This window comes from Cryptomeria japonica, chromosome 10 (genome assembly GCF_030272615.1).
Source record: "Cryptomeria japonica chromosome 10, Sugi_1.0, whole genome shotgun sequence".
NCBI lineage: Eukaryota > Viridiplantae > Streptophyta > Pinopsida > Cupressales > Cupressaceae > Cryptomeria > Cryptomeria japonica.
Window position 1 is genome coordinate 610,259,798 of NC_081414.1, and position 21,676 is coordinate 610,281,473.

Consider the following 21,676-nt stretch of genomic DNA (forward strand, 5'->3'; position numbering starts at 1 on the left):
CAAAATTGCTGATATATAATCTTTTAATTTAATAGTAAAATTGAATAGCTCACAAGAAACATATAAATATTTGTAAACTAGATATAGGATCTCAATCTATATACTATAAACTAAATGATTTTTTTAATATGCACGGAGACGTTTATTAAACATTAATCGTCTTAGCACGTGCCTTGATTATATAAGATAGTGCATCATTGACCATCAAGTAGTTTTTTTAACAATGCACTTGGTAGTGTACACACAGGTAACCCAGCAATACGCTTTTATATTAACCGAGGCGGCTACTATTATTTTTACAGTTTTTTATGTGTTTTCCATGTATTAGGAATAAATTATATATGGCCATATTTTATATTAACAGAGTCGGCTACTATTATTTTTACAGTTTTTTATGTGTTTTCCATGTATTAGGAATAAATTATATATAGACCTATATGGCCAAAGGCCTATGGAGGGGCTTTCTGTACTTAAGTTGTCTTAAGATTATTTTAAAGTAGATTCATGAATTTTGTATTTGTACTACAGAATCATGAATTTTGTATTACAGTTCAGATTTAAAAGCTTAAGTTCTAAAATTTATGGAAGTTTGAATAAATTATATATAGAGACTTATATAATCAAGGATCTATGAAGGGACTTAATAAAAAATTTCAGTGGATACTTTTGAGTTTTTGGGATTATTTTAAAGAAGTGGTCCCATGAATTTTGTAATATAGTTCAGGCTTAAAAGTTCAAGCTCCAAAATTTATGAAAGCTGGTTGTTTCATGAATCTTGTTATTTAGCATATTCAATTCACCTGAGAAAATAAATATAAAAAATATAAAAAATAATTAATAAATAATGAAAAACTTCAAGTGATTGACAAGTGACAGAAAAAGCCTAAACTGGTGGAGAAATTTCTAACCCCCCACCTTTTCCACTGGCTCAAAATTTGCAGCCTAAAAAATAAGGGCTGCTACTTTTGAGAAAAAGATTTCAATTAATTATGTAACAATTTTTTTTTTAATTTTGTGGGACCTCGAGCTCTTTAAAAATAGATCCCAAAGCTCCCCTCATGGCGAAATTGTAGGTTATGGGAGACATGGCAGTAAAAAGTCTGATAAATATTTTACTGATAAGAAAACAAATAATATGTAAATGGCTGTCAAGTTTAACGCCTGGTGGGGCAATATATTTAATTGTAATTCTTTAGTATTTGATATTATAGTTCATTTTGCTTCCTATATAGGGCTCATTAATACACAACTATCTTAACAAGAGAAAATTTCTGCTTTGAAAATAATTTCGAAGAATGTCTCAACTGATACATGTAGAAAGTTGTAAATTTCTTTACAGAACTAGTGCTTCAGGTTCAATCAGACAACTACTTCATACTTCTCTTCTTTCTGATAGATAATGGAATATAATCCAAAAACTTAATATAAAAAATATCTACACAGTTACTACCAGAAGCACTTTGAATCTAATCAATCACCTGATTGCCATTTTTATTTTATTTTTTTCAAAATAAATGTTACGCTATGAACATCTGTCCAAAACAATATTAAATGGCCAGCCAAATGCCCAAGATTTGTCGTGAACTTCTCTTGGCGCAGACACTCTAACCAGCAAGATACATATATTCCTTTTTACTCGTTGGGATCGGCTTGCACTATTGATACAATGACTGTAACATCGTCCAATTTCCCACCAATGTAAGTATAATAACCAGCAGCTTGAGCTGCTTCTGCAAATGGACTGTTCCCAGATGTTGATTTGCCTCTCTCCTGTGCTTCTTTTGCCAGCAAATTTGCAATTTCCTGAAATGGGAAACTTGTAATTAAAAAGAATACGTATAGGATTTATAATAGGTAAATTGCAAACAGAGATCCTGGACGATAATGACATCTATGTCTACACACGAAGACACTTTAATGTTCCATTTATGGAGGTAGGCCTGATTTAACTAGCTTAAAAAAGAAAAGTTATCCTGTCGAATAAGAATTTAAAACCACAATTGTCAAAGATATATTCTTGTTTCTAATTGAGCAGCACAGTAGAAAAATAAAACAGAGAAGCTTTTGTGCTTGTGAGTGAAACTGAGAATAAAATGCAGCTGAATTCTGTATCTCCAAGTCACTACAAATCTCTTTCTATATCCATTTGTAAACAGAGAAAACTCAAAACAATATTTGTCAATATGTCAAATAAGCTCCCACTTTTAAAATATTTGTGTACTCAAAGTATAACCCTATAGTAGCATAACACTCAAAAAAACTCCCAGTTAACTTCCTAGGTAATCACACCCCACGACATTTGTTGTGTCATTCATCAAGCCTCTCGAAGACTTGTTCTGATATACTTTCACAATACCTACTCTTCTTATTTTTTAACTCTTTTACAGAGGCTGAAAGATACAGAGCATGGGTATACTGAACATTTTTTTAAAAGCATTAGGCTTGGGTATTTTAAAATTTCTTTAAGTTTGTTTTGATATATTTTCTGTACACGTTAATCGTAAATCATAATAAGGATTTTCTTTTAAATTGTACCCTAATAAGGATTTACTTTTAAAAAGATAGGGGCTGCCCACTAAAAAGGCAAGCTATATGACAAGACACAAAGTTTTCACATTTTAGGAGCAACTGTTTATTTTTACTTAAACCCTCTAGGTGAATAAAATGGTTTATATAATCCTGCTTTTTGATGATTAGCAGTTTTTGCAGGTATTATGTGAATGTTTAGTTTTATCTCAACGCACTTTATTTGGCATTAAAGAGCTAGCAGTTAAGCTTCAAAAGGAATGGAGAGCATAAGCAAGAGCAAGCATTTCAAATCTTCAGTGGGCAGAAAGGCCTTCAATGAAGGCGAAGCTGAGGATGAACCAAACAACAAAGATGGGGATGGCTGGGCTCACTACTGGGACACAGAGGAGGATGAGTTACTACTAGATTTGCTACTCAAGGCTCAACTAAAGGATTAGCGGCCTGCCTCCCCAATGGCCATCAAGAATATCTCTGAGGATATCATTGAAGCTTAGAGTTCTGATCTCAATTTGGGGTTGCGCAAGGGTTTTCCTCTCTGTAAAATAAAATAACCAACCTATAAGTATTGATAGCCTGTCCTTTTAAGTGTCTGATTTGAATGAAACAAAAAGCTAAACCAATTTTCTTACATCTCAAGGCACAAAAAAGAGCTTAGATTTGCTACAACATTCTTCTAGAAAAAGTACCTGCTAAAGGTCACTTAAAACATCCAGGAAAAAAAAAAAAATTACTTAATGGAAAGGAAACTAGTGCAAACCTGCTCTAATACCACATAAGGTTTCAAATAATTGCAGGAAATGTCTACCCATATATAAATTATTTGCAGCTATTCACAAATAACCTATTTGCTCAAAGAACTAACATAGACTCAATATGAACGACCAAAACTCAACTATGCCATTTATAAAAGTTTTATGCAATAAATGCATTATTACACCAACAGGTTGCAGTATAAACCAATGTTGGATGTTTTAAAAATTTGCTCCTTATTATTGCTAGGACTTGATCCTTTTTAACTAAAAAAACCCTCTGCCCTACAATAGTGTTTTGTATTCAAAACCTTCAATGGATGAACTTTAACTTGTGCAAGAGATAATAAGTTGACACGTCCTCCTCCAAAGAAAGAAGCATAACTAAACCTAAGTAAATAAATTACCTAAGGTGTAACAAATGCATAATTATGTGCAATAAATTCATTATTACACCAAAAAGTTGCAAGTATAAACCAATATTGGGTGTTCTGAAAATTCACTCCTTGTTATTGCTAAAATTTCATCCTTACTAATAAAAACAAAATACTTTGCCCTACAATAGTGTTTTGTATTCAAAATGGACTTCAATGGATGAACTTGTGTAAGGGGTAAACATTCAACATACAAACTCCACAAAACGTTATTTTGCTTCCACAAAACGTTATTTAGCTTGCATTGAAGAGTCGATCACTTCCAAAAAAGATGGTACTTCTGACGGTCTCACCAAAAGAATGTACATCACTTGATCTAAAAAAAAGTCCATTAACTTCAAAGTTATGATGAAAAGTAAGACTAACCTTTGAACCTAAAACCAAAACATGCAAGACAAGATTAATTAACAAAATTTAAATGTGGCCCTAAATTTTATGTTGGGCAATTGTTGAAACAACATGTTGGTAGGAATTTTCTTCGAGTTGTTCTACATATTACTTGGTGAGAGAAATTCTTTGTAGACTTCAACAATCACAAATAATTCATACCTTTGCACTTAAACCTGATTGCAATGAGGTTTGAACAATTGATGCTATCTCGTGATCATATATATTATCAAAAAGGCCATCTGTAGCAGTAACAATCACATCTCCTTCATTCAGGTGAACTTCATAGCTCTGCAACCAACATAGTTTAAAAGATGCTTTTAGTTATGATCTCAATAAGGTGGATCTTTCTTGTAGGCAAAGGAGCAAAATCAAATGAGAAAAATTGTAACTCTCAAAATTATTGAACAACAAAAATAACTACACAGAAACTATCAGAAGGAAGAGCTTTTATCCAACTTTGAATATATAGATTCAAAAAAAAGCAATATCAACATTTCAGCTATACCTCCAAAACTGATGATGGATCATCTCCTCTCTCAATTTGATAAGGAAAATTAAATCCATGTGTCATTGGAGATGACTTCGCAACAACAGAACCTTCTCGGATGACAAGAAATCCAGAGTCTCCAAGATTCACAACATGAAGCATCTGTTCACAATTTGAATGTTATGATGTATATGAATAAACTGAGTTCACCAACTCGTAGTCATCAGAGAAAACCTTCTAGCCTTTTTTCTTTTTCTTTGAAAGCATTCATTTATTACCACAATACAGAACAAAACTAAATAAGGTCAACATATAGTTTAGTCAGGACCATGTCGGCTTTAGCACCAACAACATGAGATAAAATTTTGCCAATTAGCTAATCAGAAGCAATAGGTTTCCACAGTCCATAATAATGAAAACTTCTGGTGTAAACTGTGTACCAGATTTTTACATCTGCAATCTTCTTAGCAATTTTAATTCTCAGCTTCTCAAGAAGCTGTTCCTTACAATATAATTTCCTTCCACAAAAAGTGGAGATTAGAAATAGTAGGTTTTCACAGTCCATGGTAACAAATAGATAAAAAATTTGGTGTAAAGTGTAAACCAGACCCTTTTTTTATTAAATTTACCATAGCTTACAAGTTTTATTGATAATCTATAGTTTCTTTCTGAATAAGGGTATTATATTTAAAAGTTCTATTATATGAAGTTAAGAGATTTGCTGAATATACAATGCTTCTATCCACCTATTTGTGCGGATATTTTATATTTATGAATGCATTTTGCATGTGCATCTTTTCCTGTGTGCAAGCAGATAGCAAAGTATTGGAAGCAGATAGCAAAGGCTTGGGATTCAGATTCCAGAATGTTTCTGGGATGCTAAACTAAAATTTGCTGGAAAGATAAAATGGCATCATCGGATCTTCCAGCCTGCCTAAAGATCTCTGGCCTTCATTGATACTATATGGATTCTATGCTAGATACTTTATTAGTTCAAATTTGTCTTGAGTATGATGCATAGAACACAGGCAGTCTATGAGACAGGAATCAAACCTATCCGAAAAAACAGCATTATATATTTTCCAAGAGTGAGACTTTATTTTCATTGCCAAGTAGAAACTTTAGCTATGCAGGCATTATAAAATAAACCTGTAGAACAAGTAGACAACGCAAGTTTGAAACCTTAAGACCTACGAATACATGCCAGACCCAATTTTGGCTAGGTTTTAGTGACTCAGCAAAATCTCAGAATTAATAAAATACTTAAATTCATTAAAAAACATAAACTTCATGCAAATAGTAATTACAAAATATATGAAATGAGTCTGTAAAAGTTTGAGAAAGTACTTTTTATTAGGTTTGAATTAAAAAGATCCAATATTGCATCAAAATGGGAATACAATAGCCAATAATATGCTACAAATATCATGATGATTGAAAATGATCATCAAGAATTACAAATCAATGCAACTTAAAATAATTTTATGATTTTCTCTGCCTATGATGAGATCCGACTCCTTGATCTAGAAGATAATGACTCCTCAAGATCACCATCATCCTCTACCATGATGTCATTCAATCCAGCACCTTCTACTTTTTCTGTACCTTCCTCTTCTTGTGTTTCAAAATCAGTAATTTCATATTCTATAAACAAGTTTTCCTCATCCTAGACAATCCAATCACTAGATGGATCACTGTCATTAAAGTCAATCACTTCATGACTATCAAATGAGTCATGTGCCTTTTGAGAGAAGGTTAAGGTTGTATAGCATGAAAACGAGGTCATCAAGAAGGCATTTTTGTGTCAATTTGTTGCACTGTTTCAACTTCCAAGTGAACAGCATCAAATAATCTCCAATCGCATTCACATCCAAAAGCACTACAAGGTTGGGATAAGATTCAAAGGGCTCATTTTGAAGATTTTGGGTTTTTGCCACCCAATCAATTACAATGAATATATTCACAAGTTTGTATGTAAGAAATAATTGCACACAAAAGAATTGAAGTGAAGTGAAGATTGAGATTTTTTGTTAACTAGTGCTTGGGTGGTTCTCTCACAAATAGCTAATGGTGAAGAGGATAGCCTTCCCCTACATATTTGTATCTTTCCAACTCTATAATAATATGCATCCTGCCCTCTCCCCGAGGCTTTATACTCTCAATGCATGTTGTGAATCCCTCCATAACCTTCCCATTAGTAACCCTGAAGTCCTCTCTATAGAAAAATTCAACATTTAGGTAGTAAATCAATACATGAATAGATTGATGAAGTTGATTGTTCCACATTCGATCAACAATGCTCCAAACATGTTTGAATTTTCTTTGATCTCCCTTGTAGTACTTTTGGAAGGCCTCCTTAACCTTGTCCATGGTATCAAACAAGTATCCCACTGTATTTTGATGTGTATCCACCAAACAAAAAACCCTAACTAAAGGCTTTGATGCATACAAACAAGTAGTTACAATAAAAAAATAAAACTTTGAAAAAAATGAACAATATCTAGAAATGAAATTTGGAAAAAGTGATATTACAGCATACAATCTAAAATTTAAATAGAAGTCTGAAGTTACCTTGACCTCATTAGCACTCTTCATGAAGACACTATCAAAAAATTTCTTTGCAAACACTCGCTCCATCTACATCCTCCAAATAAGAAGAATCCATCCATTACTGGTTCACAAACATCTACTTCAAAGGTGTTAGCAAATCATAAATGCTTTGCAAGGTGATGAAGTTAGTCACAAACCCTACAATACTCCTTATCACATGTTCCTTCCCCTTGGTGTGATCTCTTATCAAGCTAGGCACCCAATTATGATTATGATGTATTTGGTGATGATCTTGGTATCTTCCACCCCAGATTTTACACAACCAAATTTGTTTGTGTCCTCCAGCATAAGATTAAGACAATGGGCAACGCAAGGGCTCCAAAAAGTGTCAAGTGCCTTTTCTCAAGTAGTCTCCTTGCCACCACATATGTTGTTGTATTTTGTTTCACAACTTGGACCACATTTTCTATACCACCTTTAAGACTACCTCCCCCAACATTTGCCTTGGATTCTCAACATTCTTCACTTTGTTAGAGGCATTGATTGACCTCAAGAACACCAGTCAACCATTTGAAGCCACTAGAAAATTAATGAGCATGCGGTTCCTTCCATTTGTCCACCCATTTGAAAATGTTGTGCATTTTCTCTTGAGCTGATTTTTTCTCTTCCACAATTGTATTTGTAATTGCCACTACTTTCTAGAGAAACAACCCATTCAATTCATAAGGACTACGTGCCTTGAACCCTTTCTTTGCAACAATCAAGGTTATCACCAAATTCCCTCACTATAAGTTTATCAACATATTGAATGGAAGGTTTTTGTAGTAAAAAATATGCACATCATGATTATGTCATCATACTTCTCCTTCACGCGGAAGCTATGAAGATAGCATGTCCCGTGGAATGAAAAATCTGTTGAATACATTCACTTGCAGCTTAATGAAATGGATTTTCTGCATATTCATAAACCACAAAAGGAACCCACAATCTCTATATTTGCTTCTACAGCTAATTCCCACCCCATGTTGGGATTCATCTCTACTGCAAACCCTGCAACTGTTCTCATCTCCATTTTTTTGCTTCGTAAAAGCAAGAGCCACATTCTTCTCCCATACAATCTCCAACTCAACATTCAAACAATTTTACATCACGACCAGCAATAAGTGCGAGGTGGTATTTGAGGCAATTGAATTCTCCATTCATTTTCAATCCACAATGGTTGCAAATGACCCACCCAAGGGTCAGCCACCTATGTCAAACTTCCAAGCAAAATCCTTGTTTCCAACACTTGGCTTCCATTTCTTGATGAAATTCAATGCAAACTCTAAAGCCTAGAATTGAAAAAACTAATGAACAAATTTAATTGCTGCAAACCCTGGATTGCAAAAAAAATACAAAATAAAAATGCAGACCCTATAATTGAAAACAAAATCCAAAATAAATTTAAAAAATGTAGAACCCTAGCTAGTGTATGTTGACTCAAATGCATGTAAAACACAAATGTACATGTAAACTTTTGTTTCTAAATGCTTGGAAACATTTAGAAATTTAAAACAAATTAGAAAAATAATAAATCAGGAAAAACATTAATCTTTTAAAACAACACTTGAAAGATCTTCAAAAATAGTCTCGTTTCCACAATCAACTAAAATCACCATAAGAAGATATCAAAGGTAACTGATCATTGTGTAAGTGAGGTGAGAATGTGGAGGGCTCAAAAAGAGAAAAAATCCACATTTTTGGTACATTTTGGTATGCAGATCGCATTGCAGACGCAGAGCTGATTTGCAAACTTAGACTCACCAAGTGCTCACTAGTAAGTGGCCAAGTTACTCAGCTGCAATTGCAGCCTACAAGTACAATTTCTTCAAGGCATCAATGGTTGTATGCAAATAATCACTAACACTTCGATGAAGGGGATATGTAGAGTGAAGGATATATTCAAGTAAGCATTTGGATAGGATCTACAATGAGTGGATCATAGAGTCTATGCTTTACAGCTCATTTAAAACTAGACAAATCAGATTGGTTGCGGGTGAGATATTGTGCACTTCTAATCGTAGAATAAAATGCAGTTGTGTGGTGGGGTCACAATTATGGCACACTTATGTGAACACCAAAAGGCCACTTAATTAGGGTTTCTTGCAAATAACATCTCAACCGACTTAGATGAAGGCCACCACTCCACTGTTGGATTGTTGGCATTGACAAAACCGGTCAATCCAGAGAACTGGTATATGTGCTAAGATTTGGCATTGATGTCCAACACTTACCGGTGAAGACCTAACCAGTGAAGTGGTATAGGTAGAGTGATGTTGTTTTTCAGTAAGCAAAAGTGATGACTTACAATCCATGGAAACAGCTTTGGTATTGAATGATCAAAGGTTCAATTAGTTCAAGGAAAGATAGACTAAGCCAACCGATCAGTTACTTTGATGATGGTGAAGTCACAAAAGGTGACTCGGGCAAGAGAACTTGTTTGTCTATACAAACCGGTAACTCATTGGTAAACAGGGGAAGAAACTTGGTGCTAGCACAACAAATTGGCAATCAAAGGACGAACCGGTAATATAGAAGTGCAGTGGCATACTGATACACTGGTATGACAGAAGGAAGACAGGTGATCACCATAGATATCGAAGCGGTGATCGGTTATTTAGTTGCGGTGGCAAAGGATGAGTTGGTGAGCTTGTGTCTACGCCAAAACATATGTTGGTAAGGTCAACTTTCAGTTATCATGCAGTCAAGCATGATTACATGCGGATTTTCTGGTTCGCACTTATTTGGCTAAACACGACTCAGAAGTTTCTATCTTTGGGAGATGCAGTGGCAGAATTGGTTGAACACTTGGCGGAATTGTTGTAAGGCATGCAGAGAAAGAGTGGGAGATTTTGAATTTGAAATCTTCCAAAATCCATGATTGGCTTTATTAAGGGAATGCCTGAAGGTGTCGGCAGAAAATGTATAAAGTGTTCGTGAAGTTCATTCAGGAAGTTTGATCGTGAAATTTACAACAAGAAGATTTTGTTGAAGGCAATCCAAAAGTGAAGAGCAGAGAGAGAGGAAGTGCTAAGAGATGTTAGCACAGTAGAGTGTGTTTGAGGTAGATCGACTAAGTGCAGAGTCGAGAGACAGTGAACCGGCAGAGTGCAGAGCCAAAGATCAGAGGACCGGCAGAGTGCAGAGCCGAAGGTCAGGGGACCGGCAGAGTGCAGAGCCGAAGGTATGAGGATCGGTAGAGTGCAGTGTCGAGGGATAGGTGACCGGCTGAGTGAAAAGCCGAAGGTGTAAGAAGGAAACCGATGTTGTGCAGAGAAGACACAACCAATGTGTATTGAGTGTGATGCATATTGAGATCTGATCAAGCTATCAGTAGCTAATTCAGCAGATCATCCATTTGTTGCTTTCTAACAACTGCAACATAAATCCCTTAACCAGGTGGACTTTAACAGGTCCCTATTGTAAAATCCCTTAACCGGGTGACATCTTAACTGTTGTTCTAAGTCCTCTAACCAGGCTACCTTTAACAAGGTAAAGGCACTAACCGGCCCTGATTAAAATCCCTTAAACGGGTGGCACCTAACAGTGTCTTTGTAATCTCCTAACAGGGATGGCTCCTCACAAGGCGTACTTCAGAAGAGTACAAATTTTGTGAGTTCCTACTCACACCGTGGTTTTCTCCCTTTTGGGTTTCCACGAGATAACTTCTTGGTGTCACTGTTAACTTTTCATGCTTGCATATTTTACTTCAGTGATTAAGTATATTGTTGGATTTTAGATGAATGCAGATTTAAGTTAAAAGTTAAATTGTGAAAATTTGATTAAGTGTTGATTCACCCCTCCCCTCTCAGCACTGGTTGGGACTAACATCCACAAGTGCTTTACACACATTAACACATTTTAATGGGTAAAATTATGCAAATGCCCACTAAATCAGCACATGATTGGCCCACATGTCGAATCTCGCTTATCTTCTTTTGATTCCTTACATGGTAAAAAAGTCAATTGCCTTCTACTTATTCCTCCAACTTTAGGCAAGCTAACTTTAACACATTTTTTGAGAGACGTGCTTTGAACCTCACTCAACAAGTCTTAATTGCCCCTTGCTTAAGCCACTTGTATGTCGAGGAATGAAACCATAATAAACAATGGCAAATGGTGAAGAATCAATCTCTAAATTATTTCTTTATGATGTGATATAGATGATAGTGGCCTTCCTTTCTATCTCAAATGTGCCCAAGGTAGCTCTTGTTTCCAAGCAATGGCATTCCTTAATCACCTCCAATCCCGTTTGAAGGGTGCTCTAGGGTTCCCTTCACAAATGCAAATCCTAGCTATTTCTTTTTGGGTGCCAACAAAAGATGAGGTTTGAGGTTCAATCACGTGGCTCATTGATTGATCCATCTACCACTGTTAAGCCTTTATCCCAATGAACAAGACACAATCATTATGGAAGTGTTATTTCCCTTCTTGGGATCTTCTCGATTTTTGCCCTAGAATAACGATGTCCACTTAAGTCTAAGAAGGTAATTTATTTATAAGCATAACTTCAATAAAAATATTGTCACATGTAATACATCATTTAAGATAATCCTGGTTTAGGTCCTACAACAATATTAATAATCATTAAGATATAAGAACATATGATAACATCTAAAGCATTAACATAAATATCAAGATTTCATGATAACATATGCATCCATATAAACATAATTCACATTTAATTCAAAATACAATAATAGCATTAATAATTTTTCCAAGGCATATTCCTATAGTAATCATATTAGGAATTGTTAGAAACGTTTGCAAACTGCAATCTCAAGGATGCTTTTCCTTGTATTCCGAGCTCATGAGTGGATCTTTGTCCATTCATCTCAGGGTGGCATGCGTGGTAAGACCCTCAAGCCCAAGAGCACTCATTTGCCTCCAAGCCCATGGATATGACAGGATCTCAGTCCACTCCATCCCTTAGTCTACCTTGAAGGCGCACCATCCTCCTTGATCAAGCCCAAGAGCACTCATTTGCCTCCCAACCCACAAGCATGGCAGGATCTTCAATCCAGCCATCTCGAGGTGACATGCTTGATAAGAACCACGAAGATTGCCTTCCTCACCAAGCCCATGAGCACAACATCTCGAGGTGGCATACTTGGTGAATGAATGGTCAATTCTTCACCTCTTGTGAGCTTGAAAGGTCGGTTATCCTTTCTATTTGCAAGCCATTTCTCATTAATTAAAACTCGATTAGCTATATGCATTTGCTATTAATTATTCTTAAAAGTAAATGCAATTAAGTTACTTACTATGAGCAATTATTTAATTTTTGCAAAGTATATCTATGCATCTATATATTTATAATTTATTTCTATACTTATCTCCAATAATATTTATTTCTACCTTTGTATCTTAATTTTCTTCTTTGGATTTTTAGATTTCACTTGAAGCCTTCCACAAATGGATTGGTCTCCCCTTTTTATATTTTCCATGGTGGGATGAATAGTCACCACCTTTATCACCATCACAACCCTTAACAAAGGGTCCATCAGTTCTAAACATAAGCGCTGCCTTAAAACATTTCATTGAGTCGGCCCTTTTGGTAAAGAGCTTCATTTCCCCTTTATTCTATCCTAGTCGGCCTCTAAACACTATTTATGCTGTTGCCTAGGAGAATAATTCTGAGTCGGCCTCTAAAAGATTTTTATGTTGTCATCTGGGATTATTATAAATTGAGGCTGTGATTTGTTTGGTGTGCAATGTCTTATGGTGTGGGCATAACAGGAAGGCAATGACTTTCTATTTTCTATAGTTGGGAGCTGCTAAGATTTCATAGATAGTGTCTTGAATCCACAAAAATGGGAAAAGAGTTATATAGGTATGCCAGTTTGGCAACAATAGGAAAATTGATTGTGATAGGGACAGTTCAAGTGTTGGAATCACCCATCACGTGCCTGGACATGTCACCAAGGTTATTGACACGGTGCCCTGCTCTCCAATGCCACAAGCTTACACACCTATGTTTTACCACTAACCACCACCGCTCACCTCCTCCATAGCGTAGAGTCTAGACAAGTTTTTCAGCCAGCATGGCAAATAGTTGTTTGCAGAGGATTTACCCAGAATTTTTTCACACTATTAAGCCCTCAAAGTATTTGTATGCTTTGTTATATTCAAACAGCCTATTTGGCAAGGCCATATGGACAATGGGGGAGATGCTGAAAGCAATAGTGATCATGAAGGTACATGAAATGACCAAGATGATTTCGACCGTCTTATATCCTTAAGGACCAATTTCAGTCATTGATTCGCCAAGTAACTCAGTCCCTCTATTAGAGAGGACACCTTCAGTGTAAAAATATTATTCATAGAACCCATAAGTCATTTCAAACAATCTTGCTTCAGACAGCAAAATTTAGAGAATTAAACCACAGGTGTCCATCAGTTGTTTCTTTTCATATATTGATAACAAGGCAAAAAGGTTTAAGTTATATAATGTTACATAATATGCAATGTCCTGATCTGTACAATTCTCAACAGCATTCAAGGTTTGTTATGTAACCAGACATATTTTCTTTGTTGCTGACTATTTCTTGTTTTGACATGATTGAAAGATAGGAATGTACCTTTCAAAACTTGAAAGACTAGATCTTAATTAGTAAACGTAAGGCATGAATCAACCCTCCTATCTAGTGACATCAAGTTACCTTAGCTACATATTAGCCACCTTGAGGTCAAATTTTCCCATCAGCTTGAGGGCATGAACATTCCTAAAGACTGAGGCCTGATATGATTCTATGCTTCTAGTAAGCAAGAACTCATCATGCATTTGTTTCCTTGTTTAGTAGATGTGCATGGCAAGGACACCCATGACACATTAAAAAGGAAAACAACCATTTATAATACTAGCAATAAAAGCATATATCTTTCTCGGTAATATCTCAGCAAATCAAAAGATAAGGGAAACACAAAAAAAAAGAGATAACTGATACTTTTTATATTTAAAAGTCATCCTAAGTGCATAAAGAGCAAAAGAGAAAAAATAAAGGGCGTACACCACAAAATTTGAAATATGGATTTTTCACATTATTTTTGAGGTCACTGATTACAGTGCATACAAAAAAATTAATAGTGGCAGTTTCTAGTGCCAGTGCTTTTGTGGTATGTTGCTTGGTTTTGGCCCTTGGATTATTGTGGAATGTGCTTTGCCAACATATGATCTCCCATGGGATTTTCTGCAGAAGTTGAAGCACCTGAAAACTTCTCTTGGAGGTCCTTTTAGTGCAACTGATGGATTTACCAAGAGCAAGTTGGTTGGAATGGGTAGCTTTGGATCAGTCTACAGAGGAGACCTGAGAGATAGTAGAGTGATTGCTGGAAGATTTTTAATTTGCACAGTGAAGAAGCTCATAAGAGTTTCAACACATGCAAGGTGTTAAGAAAAATTCAACACAGAAATTTCATCAGGATCATAACTTCATGTTCAATTCCTGGATTCAAAGCTTTCGTTTTTAAATCATATCAAATGGAAGCTTAGAAATGTATTTGTATCCAAAAAAAGATTAATGTGAGTTGGAATTGAAAAGACAACTGTACATTGACATTAACATTGTAAATGCCTTGGAATATCTGAATTACAACTCTTCTGTCCAAGTAGACTGTGATTTTAAAACTTAAGAATGTCCTTTAGGGCAAAGATCTGTCAGACAATGTAACAGATTTTGGAATTACCAGGTTAACTTCAGGTACACAATCTATGGGCTATCTTACCTTAACACTTTCCATCAAAGGGTCAGGGGGTTGCATTGCCCCAGGTATGCCTCTGAATTTCTCATAATTAATTAGATATTGTCATAAGGATTTCTAAAACCACATATGATCACACTACTGACTGTCATGAATGCAGAGTATTGACGGTCATAAATGAAGAGCAATTACAGAGGGAGATGTCTAAGTTACGACAATTTGTTGTTAGATATGCTGACAAGAAAAATACCATCAGATCGCATGTTTGTAGAAGGTGGTAACTTATGCAGGTGGGTAAACACAGCGTTTCCTAATAGCCTAGTAGATACACTTGACAGAAGCTTACTGCAGGATAAGGTTAGCATGGAGAGCATGTACTAAGTAGAAGACTTGTACAAGCAGAGTTATACATCCTTCTTTGGTATCAATTTGGCTTGCTCAAGAGTTTTGTCAGAAGTAAGGCCGATCATAGAAAATGTTGAGTATATTGGAGAGTATGAGATAAGAGTTTGACAGGAAGTAGTGAAGCTTCAGTCAGATTATGGCCAAGTATATCTAATCTGGTGAGCACTCCTCTCCAAGGATCAGCAAGAACTGACAAAAAAAATATTTTTCTATCCTAAACCATGCCCAAAATACCCTAAAAGACAGAGATCTTTGGTAGAAAAAACAAGAAGAGCGATGAAAAAATGTGGGTCAGAGGGTTTTATAGCAAAAAACGAATATAGTGAAATACTATCAACAAAATATCCTGCTATATTACAGATATTATCACAATATATTGGCAATTCAGTCAAAATCTCAGTCAACAAGAAATTCAAAAATCTGTAACATTTTCATGAAAATATCATGAACACTGCTGAAATCCAATATATGGCAATATTCAGAAGATATATGCTTCTATAATCGCAGAAATGACTGGAAATGACTCTTCACTTGCCTACTAAACATGTGTTCAAACAAAAACAATCTTCCATACACAAGAGTGTTCAAAAAGGTAAGCTTAGTCCAAGGAGTTGGGCTTAATTGGTTAAACTTCAAAGCATTGAGTTCTCATTGTGGAGACCTGTTGTGACATTTTCACACATCGCACCATTGCAAATGGGGACCCCCCACTTTTTCGCTCTTTATGTAGATGTTTTGCCTGGATTGCCTTAGCTTAGCAATATCTCCTAGTTTTAGCCTTTGCTTATGAGAGGGTGGCCTATCAAGATCAAAGTTGTCATGAAGCAAGAAATGTTGTCAAAGGGTGTGAAAAGTTGGTCAAATTGAAAGGGAGTCAGTCGGAAAACTAGGTTGTCTAAATCGGTTTGATTTTGTCCTCATGAAATCAAATTTCCACTCATCCTTTGAATATGAGCGAAAATCATGAAAATTGTTGCGAGTTAATGTGGATTTTTGTGATGACAGATGAAAAGTCCCTATGGAGATTGATTTTCTACTTCTAAGGGTTTGAATTGAAGAAATGGATGTTGAAAATCCATTAAGTCCCTATAGAAACCAATTTTCCACCTTGGAGATGAACAAGCAATGAGATTTTGAACAAATTTGGACATGGAAATTCATAAGGATCAATTAGTCCCTATGGAAATTGAATTTCCACTAAGCAATTGAATCAAAGATCAATCAAGTCCCTATGGAAATCGAATTTCCACTCCAAGTTGAAGAAGAAAGGAATTTGAAACAAGTTTAAGAGCAAAAATAGGGATCATTTCCTATGATCGGCCAAGCATGAAGAACAAATTTCCTTAAGGGAATTGCAATAAAAATAAGGACAAAAAATAGGGATTAAATTTTGTCCCTATGCATATGGATTTTCCACTCCAAGTCTCAAAATCAACTTACCTATGGGGTGTTACATCAAAAGTAAGGACAAATGTTAGGACAAATTAGGGACTAATTTGTTCCTATGAAGGTCAAATCTCCACTTGACAGAATACCTAGCTGCCATTCAGCAAAAAGTAGGGATTGATTTTGTCCCTATGGAGGTCAATCTCCACCAAGGAAGATAGCTTGCAAAGATTGAATGAGAATTTCACAAGGACTAGTCCCTATACCTATTGAATTCCCCATGACGAAACAAACTTGCAAAGGTAAGGTGAAATTTTATAGGGATTGAAGTGTTCTTATCAAGGTCGATTCTCCACTTGAAGGTAAAAGATGAAAAGGTACTGCGAAATTTCATGAGGATTGATTTCATCCCAATCATGATCAATTTTTCACATGAAGGAACAAATATGTTGAGGAAAAGTGAAATTTCATAGGGACTGAATTGTCCCCATCATAATCGAATTTCCACTTGATGATTACATGTGCGAAGGTAATGAGAATTTTAATAAGGACTAACTTGTCCCTTTGAGGATCAGGTTTCCACTCTAATATGCTGATGAAAATCAAAGTGCAAGTGAATTTCATGAAGATAATTCAGTCCCTATCAAGGTCAAATTCCCACCAAGGAAATACAAATTAAAACGAATTGTTCCAATGAAATCCAAATTACCTAAGGGTGGGGTGTGGACCTAAGCATGAAAAGTTGGGACAGATTAGTCCTTGTAGGGTGCAATTCTCCACTTGTGATGTTTCAAGATTCAAAACAAAATTAAACAAAATAAATCCGTACCTTTTGATGTTTCACATTCAAGTCTGCTGGAGAGGAATGATGATGAAGAGTGGTTATTTAAAAAGGCATGAAGTGATTCACATGCATATAAAGGAAACCCAAGCGAACTATTTCAATCATAGTTTGCAAATTCATCGGACTCACCACGGACTCATCTAGACTCACGAGTCTGTTGGCAGGCCGAGTCGACTCGCCAAGGACTCACGAACCAAGTCCTAGTGAGTCCTGGCACAAGACTCGTGAGTCTGTGCCAAGGACTCGCACGAGTCAATAGTGAAGACTCGCGAGTCCGACGAGAAGACTCGCATCACAGTGAAACACGCCCAAACAAGGTTTAAAAGTGTTTTTTTTTTTTAATCTTTCACTCATTTGGCATTTTTATTTGCTCCAAAAAGGTCTGTAGGGTTTGAAGGAGGAGGTCTTTTTGTTTTTTTTGTAAAACTATGATTTTTTTTTTGCCGAGTCCTTTCCCGAGTTTTTGCCAAGTCTGAGTCCAATTTTTGGGCTGCCGAGTTCATGGCAAGTCCAAGTCCTCAAATTTTGATTTCAATCACTCAAATTTCAAAGAACCAAGGCAAAGCGAACTAAATCAGTCAGCAGGCCAGCGATTTCAAAAGGATTTTTCCATTTCTACATCAAAGAAAAAAGAGAGGGAGAAGGGCTGATCACAGATCAAAGTCCTCATCGCTTGTAAATAAGGATTTTCAGGACATCCTTTCGGGTTTTGGCAATCGGATTTGAGGTCAAATTCACAGAATTTAATCGATTTTCATTGAAATTTTAATGTGAAGGACAATTTCCAGATATTTTAACGGTTTCATGAAGTGAGTTTTGTGAATTATTTTGCACTTTTCTTACTTAAGGTTTCATTCATAATCAAGATTTAAATGTTTTCTTTGTCTTTTTCAGGTTGGATGCAAGCAATGTGGTGCATGGAGCGTGGAGTGAAGGACTTCACTATATGGAGAAACTCAAACAATGCTATGAGGAGAAATCAAGGTTCAAATTCAAGACAAGATGGACTGATAGCAAGTAGATATGGGGTGAAGCACAATAATGAAGAAATACGCAAGATGAGGAACCAAGTGCAAAAGAGGACTTCACTCAAGAAAATCAGCATCACAAGGAACTTTACAACATCTTGGCAGCATGAACAAGGAAAAAACTTCACAACACAAATGTGGCAATCAAGTTTCAACAATGCAAAATGAGATCAAGAACCAAGGATGCATATGGAAGAAATTGTCACAATCCTGAATTTCCTCTGGAGATCCAAGAAATATTGCTAGTACAACAGAGAAGTGATCTTAGTGAAGATTGTCAAGGATAAGTGCGTCTCACGGAAGATTCCTAAGCAAGAGGATAAACTTGCACATGATAATCAAGCATAGGCAAAAGGAAGATCAAGATCAAGCAAGGGCATCACAAAGTCTACATCAAACATCATAAAGGAAAAATTCCCAAGTATGGAGATGAAAACGGACATGATCAAGGCATGGAAATAGTTTCAGAAGAGAGTTAGACAATTTGCTTGATCATTTAAGATGATATAATTTGGGAATATGTCCCATTACCTTCATCATGTTGACCAAGTTGGATATTGTTGAGTATCAAGAGATATTGCTCGATCTCAGTCACTTTGTGATGATGTAGCTGATGTGGCGTCCTATTCATCACCAACCAATCCAGTTCCTCCAAATCAGTATGTCTAAGCTCAGCGAACTTGATTCATTCAAGAGTGGAGAAGGTGACACATGGCACTTCATCAAATACTATTTTATGTACCTAACCTCAATTCTCATTGGTCGACATTCAAAGGACGTGTCCAAAATCTTGTAATTTTCTCATTGGCCGAGGAGTTTGTTGTAACAAACCCTAATTAGGAATTTGTCTTGTAATCTCAGCCATTGATTGGAGAATCAATCTGTCATAGAATTGTATTAAGAGCAATACAAAACGCTCAAATCTCTCATTGTAAAGGTTAATAGTTCATAAATAGTAATTAGGTAGTGTTGTGACCATTTCACACATCACCCCATCAAAGAAGAGGACCCCCCCTTTTTTTGCTTCCAGTGGCAGCAATCAGTTGATCAAATGGTTAGCATTCTAAGATTGCACTCCAAGATGAAGATTCCCCTTGTCCTAGAGCATTTCCGATTGCAATGACTAAAGATGACACTCATGAGTTAAGAGGTATGTAGGAGAGATTGAGATCATCGAAATCTCTTACTTAGGTCAATGAGGGTTTGAAGAGAACATGAGGAACGAGAATGAAGGTTTGTCCCAACTACGTTAAAATGTCAAGAATTAGTGCAAATGAACCTCTGATGGCCGATTCAGTGAAGAAGGTTTTGACAAAGAAAGATGAATTTTTGAATGATTGTAATGACCAATTTGCCTTAGAGAACAAAATTTGGTGAACTTAGTTTCAAGATCTTGACAAAACTTTGGAATACAAATAAATTGCAAAGCTAGCCAATTTGGCCGATTAAGTAACGAGATGCAAAGGTCTTCAATTTGGCCGATTAAGTAATAAATTGCAAAGGTCTTCAATTTGACCGATTAAGTAATAAATTGCAAAGGTCTTCAATTTGGCCGCCCAAGTCAAAACAAGGCTCAAAATCCCACCAAATCGTCTAAGTGCAAACGAAGTTTGCAAAGCCATGATGATGGATTGCAAACTTAGTCAAATTGACCGATCATGCCATTAAGTGCAAAGGGACCCTAAAAGGCCGCCTCCAATCAAATGTTGCAAAGGTACCTCAAAAGGCCGCTTAGACCAAATGTTGCAAAGGGATCTCAAAAATTCGACCAGCAAAGCCCAAATGACAAGTCGGCCAGCATGATGAATGGGGCCCAAAGGAAAAAAATTGAAACATTTTATTAAATCCAAACAGGTCGGCCTATGGGAAGGTGAAATGAAAAGACACATCCTTAACCCTCAAACGCCTATATAAGAAGGCATTCCATTTCATTTTCAAAGCATCATTCAAGACAATTTCGATCTGCAGGTTCAGGTGACCAGCGAACTACATCTTCTAAGAGCAATTTTATTCTGATTTGCATCTCTAAATCAACGATTTTGAAGGGCGAATTCTATCTATATCAGCGATTTTAACAACAGATTTTGATCATTGAAATGATCAAAATACATTTCCAAGAAAGGAGTGATTGATTTGAGGAGTTTTATCTTGACTTAGAAGCATTTTCAGTTCAATTTGAAAGCAGCCTGGGCAAAGATTGGTGAAAATCTGTATACCATCATATCTACATCAGCATATAAAAGGTGAAATAAGATCAAATCAGACCTTGACATTTGGCAAATCAACATTTGTAAGATTGCATCTTATTGCCAAAACCACTTTTACAAACCCTAAGGTTTTGATAATTCACTATAAAGGTTTGAAAATTTAAGTTTATTTTCTCATTTCCAGGTCTGATTTTTATTAAATCAAAGAGCTGTTGCCTTCAATTTTCTTAAGGAAAGATTTTATTTGCCTTAGCTAAGGTATGATAAGCTGTTGATCAGATTGAATATCACTAGCATTCTTATCTATCACATCTCATTCCTTAAAACTCCAAAAACCACATCTATTTGGTGACAAAATTATCTTGTTTGTAGGCCAATGACTGAAATGAAGACACGAGGAAATAAGAGGCAAGCCCTAATGAAGAACGAATTCAAAGACACACTCTTTGAAACTAAACTCACCTCCAAATGGCGAAAGATTGGCGACACCAACTTCGGGCACACTGATATGGAGGATTTTCGAGATCGAGTGTTTGGTAGAGGCAAATACACCGCTTCGAAGATGGTAAAGAAACTCACAAGGAATGGCATTGCTCACATTGCAAGCTTCCCACCAGCAGTACAATGTAGCGAATTGGTTCTAGAATGTGCAAAGCATTATGACCCGGAGAGGAGGATTATAGTAGCACCAGATGGAAGCAAGATAGCATACCTCATGGAGATATCTATAGCTGAAGTATTCAAAGTGCCTACATAAGACAAAGTCATTTACAAGAGTAAGGGTGATGCATTAGCACTATACCAAAGCAAACCAGAGATATGCGATGACGTCCTCAACAAGAATTGGATCATAGAACCATAGAGTAGTCATAAGAGAGTACCCAAGAAGACGCTCCTCAAATCAGATTTCAAGGAAGAATTGACTGA

At 36.1% G+C, this 21,676-nt stretch overlaps 1 protein-coding gene across 2 annotated transcripts in view; it reads right to left on the bottom strand.

Moving 5' to 3' along the window:
* Positions 1-1,254: 1,254 nt before the first annotated feature.
* The window catches only part of LOC131064820 (probable protein phosphatase 2C 71), a 76,144-nt gene continuing 55,722 nt past the window's right edge, over positions 1,255-21,676 (bottom strand). For both annotated transcript variants that reach the window (XM_057999091.2, XM_057999089.1), the window contains 3 exons: positions 4,608-4,751; positions 4,262-4,390; positions 1,255-1,803 (listed from right to left, as the gene is read on the bottom strand). In XM_057999091.2, the coding sequence (XP_057855074.1) occupies positions 1,633-1,803; positions 4,262-4,390; positions 4,608-4,751 (444 nt within the window). In that variant the 3' untranslated portion in view covers positions 1,255-1,632. The remainder of the gene's footprint in view (positions 1,804-4,261; positions 4,391-4,607; positions 4,752-21,676) is intronic.